The 3028-nt window shown below is 43.5% G+C and overlaps 1 protein-coding gene across 1 annotated transcript in view; it reads left to right on the top strand.

The window, feature by feature from the left end:
* The first annotated feature begins 1991 nt into the window (after window positions 1-1991).
* Window positions 1992-3028, top strand: part of pik3c2g (phosphatidylinositol-4-phosphate 3-kinase catalytic subunit type 2 gamma) — a 52864-nt gene continuing 51827 nt past the window's right edge. The window contains exon 1 of the mRNA XM_031801922.1: window positions 1992-2336. Within this exon, the coding sequence (XP_031657782.1) occupies window positions 2232-2336 (105 nt within the window). The 5' untranslated portion in view covers window positions 1992-2231. The remainder of the gene's footprint in view (window positions 2337-3028) is intronic.

The raw sequence follows: 3028 nt of genomic DNA, 5'->3' as shown, positions 1-3028 counted from the left end.
CATCGTGAACATTCTGTTGTCGCCGTGAACATCGGCTGAACATTCTGTTGCCGCCGTGACATCGTGACCCATTCTGTTGTCGCCGGTGACATCGTGAACATTCGTTGTCGCCGTGACTCGTGAACATTCTGTTGCCGCCGTGACATCGTGAACATTCTGTTGTCGCCGTGACATCGTGAACATTCTGTTGTCGCCGTGACATCGTGAACATTCCTGTTGTCGCCGTGACATCACGAACATTCTGTTGTCGCCGTGACATCACGAACATTCTGTTGTCGCCAGTGACATCGTGAACATTCTGTTGTCATCCCGACATCGTTATGAAAAAAGTATAGACACAGAAACGACAGGCTGCGTTAACAGCCTGGTGGTCCAAAATAGCATAGCTGGTGTATTTTAACAGCAGCCCATCCGTTTAAAAATGAATTTACTAGATGTCAATCTAGCAACAACTCAAATAAACTTTCTAGACAATGTTTTGGTCCATTTCAAGCTCGTTAGCTACCTACATAGCTAGCTGGCTAGCCAGTTCAAATAAGGACCATATCATAGCTGACAATACATAGCTAGCTGGCTAGCCAGTTCAAATAAGGACCATATCATAGCTGACAATACATAGCTAGCTGGCTAGCCAGTTCAAATAAGGACCATATCATAGCTGACAATACATAGCTAGCTGGCTAGCCAGTTCAATGTCTTAACTTTACCAAATGTTTATTTAATATTAGAGGAAAAATAAACTCACAACAGATAATTATTTACAAGTTAATGTCGAGCTAACAGAAAATATCTTATGGTTGTGAGTGTGACGAAATAAAAGCAGTGCATTCCGCTGGAGAATGGTATACGTTTTTTTTTTTGTCAGTCGGGTAACCATGACAACGGAGACAGATCTGTCCCGTCTATAGACGTTCCACCGGAGTATAAAATGTAAATGTGGTTTTGACAGCGACATTTGTAGCGTTCTAATTGTCTCGATATTGTCGTTTATAACCAGCCTTTACCCTCTCTAGCCCTCAGGCAACTCTACCCTCCTGGCCTTGACCTATTTCCAAGTGAGAGGACAAGTCCTCTTTGTTTGGTATCTCTCCCTGCACACTAACGCTTCAGCGGATATTCTTCCTGTCTGCTGTTACTTCCTGTGTGATATTCTTCATGTCTGCTGTTACTTGCTGTGTGATATTCTTCATGTCTGCTTTTACTTCCTGTGTGATATTCTTTCATGTCTGCTTTTACTTCCTGTGTGATATTCTTCCTGTCTGCTGTTACTTCCTGTGTGATATTTTTCATGTCTGCTGTTACTGTGAGATATTCGTTGTCTGCCGTTACTTCCTGTGTGATATTCTTCATGTCTGCTTTTACTTCCTGTGTGATATTCTTCATGTCTGCTGTTACTTCCTGTGTGATATTTTTCATGTCTGCTGTTACTGTGAGATATTTGTTGTCTGCCGTTACTTCCTGTGTGATATTCTCATGTCTGCTTTTTACTTCCTGTGTGATATTCTTCATGTCTGCTGTTACTTCCTGTGTGATATTCTTCATGTCTGCTGTTACTATGTGATATTCTTCATGTCTGCTGTTACTTCCTGTGTGATATTCTTCATGTCTGCTGTTACTTCCTGTGTGATATTCTTCATGTCTGCTGTTACTGTGTGATATTCGTTGTCTGCTGTTACTTCCTGTGTAATAATCTTCATGTCTGCTGTTACTTCCTGTGTGATATTCTTCATGTCTGCTGTTACTTCCTGCTGTGATATTCTTCATGTCTGCTGTTACTTCCTGTGTGATATTCTTCATGTCTGCTGTTACTTCCTGTGTGATATTCTTCATGTCTGCTGTTACTTCCTGTGTGATATTCTTCATGTCTGCTGTTACTTCCTGTGTGATAATCTTCATGTCTGCTGTTACTTACTGTTTGATATTCTTCATGTCTGCTGTTACTTCCTGTGTCATATTCTTCATTTCTGCTGTTACTTCCTGTGTGATATTCTTCCCGTCTGCTGTTACTGTGTGATAGTCTTCCTGTCTGCTGTTACTTCCTGTGTGATATTCTTCATGTCTGCTGTTACTTCCTGTGTGATATTCTTCATGTCTGCTGTTACTTCCTGTGTGATATTCTTCATGTCTGCTGTTACTTCCTGTGTGATATTCTTCATGTCTGCTGTTACTGTGTCTTCCTGTACGTTTCCTGTTCTTAATGCCTTTACTTTGTCGTATTCCTCAGTGATGAGATGCTGGGTATGCACGGGAGCATCCAGGACTATCATAAGTGTTCCCTGGAAGTCCCTCTCAGATTACTACAGGTTAACACACTACAGAATCTGTTGGCAAGGGACGTAAGTAGTTCATAATACCAATAATAATACACACCACTTCATCAGATGATTTTATCAAAGTACAATACATTATATTTTAGTAGGGTGTATGTGATCATGCCATTGCAAGTGTGTGCACAGGCACCAACTAAGATATACAGGACTAAAGGTTTCACACGGCTTTCTTTTGAGTTTTGCTTTCCCACCCAAACGGTCAATCAGTAGAACATTAACCAAGGAGAGACAGACTTCAGGGCTCTGTCTTCAAATTGCTCATGTTGCAATGGTCTCCTTCTAACTACCGGCTCTTGGCTGGCTTCTAGCCAGGACGCTTCCCTTCAGGGGTGTGCTGGTGTGTGTGAGAGAGTGAGTGAGGGAGGGAGGGAGGGGGGGCTGGTGTGTGTGAGAGAGTGAATGAGTGAGTGAGGGAGGGCTGGTGTGTGTGAGTGAGTGAGTAAGTGAGTGAATGAGGGAGTGAGTGAGTGAGGGAGCGAGGGAGGGAGGGAGGGCTGGTGTGTGTGAGTGAGTGAGTGAGTGAGTGAGGGAGCAAGGGAGGGAGGACTGGTGTGTGTGTGTGTGAGAGAGAGAGAGAGAGAGAGAGAGAGAGAAAGTGAATAAGTGAGTGAGTGAGTGAGTGAGGGCTGGCGTGTGAGAGAGACCGAGAGAGTGAGGGCTGGTGTGTGAGAGAGACCGAGAGAGTGAGGGCTGGTGTG

The sequence above is a fragment of the Oncorhynchus kisutch genome, linkage group LG22 (assembly GCF_002021735.2).
Source record: "Oncorhynchus kisutch isolate 150728-3 linkage group LG22, Okis_V2, whole genome shotgun sequence".
Taxonomy (NCBI): Eukaryota; Metazoa; Chordata; class Actinopteri; order Salmoniformes; family Salmonidae; genus Oncorhynchus; species Oncorhynchus kisutch.
The sequence above is the reverse complement of the archived record's forward strand: the minus strand, read 5'-3'. Positions and strand labels throughout refer to the sequence as shown.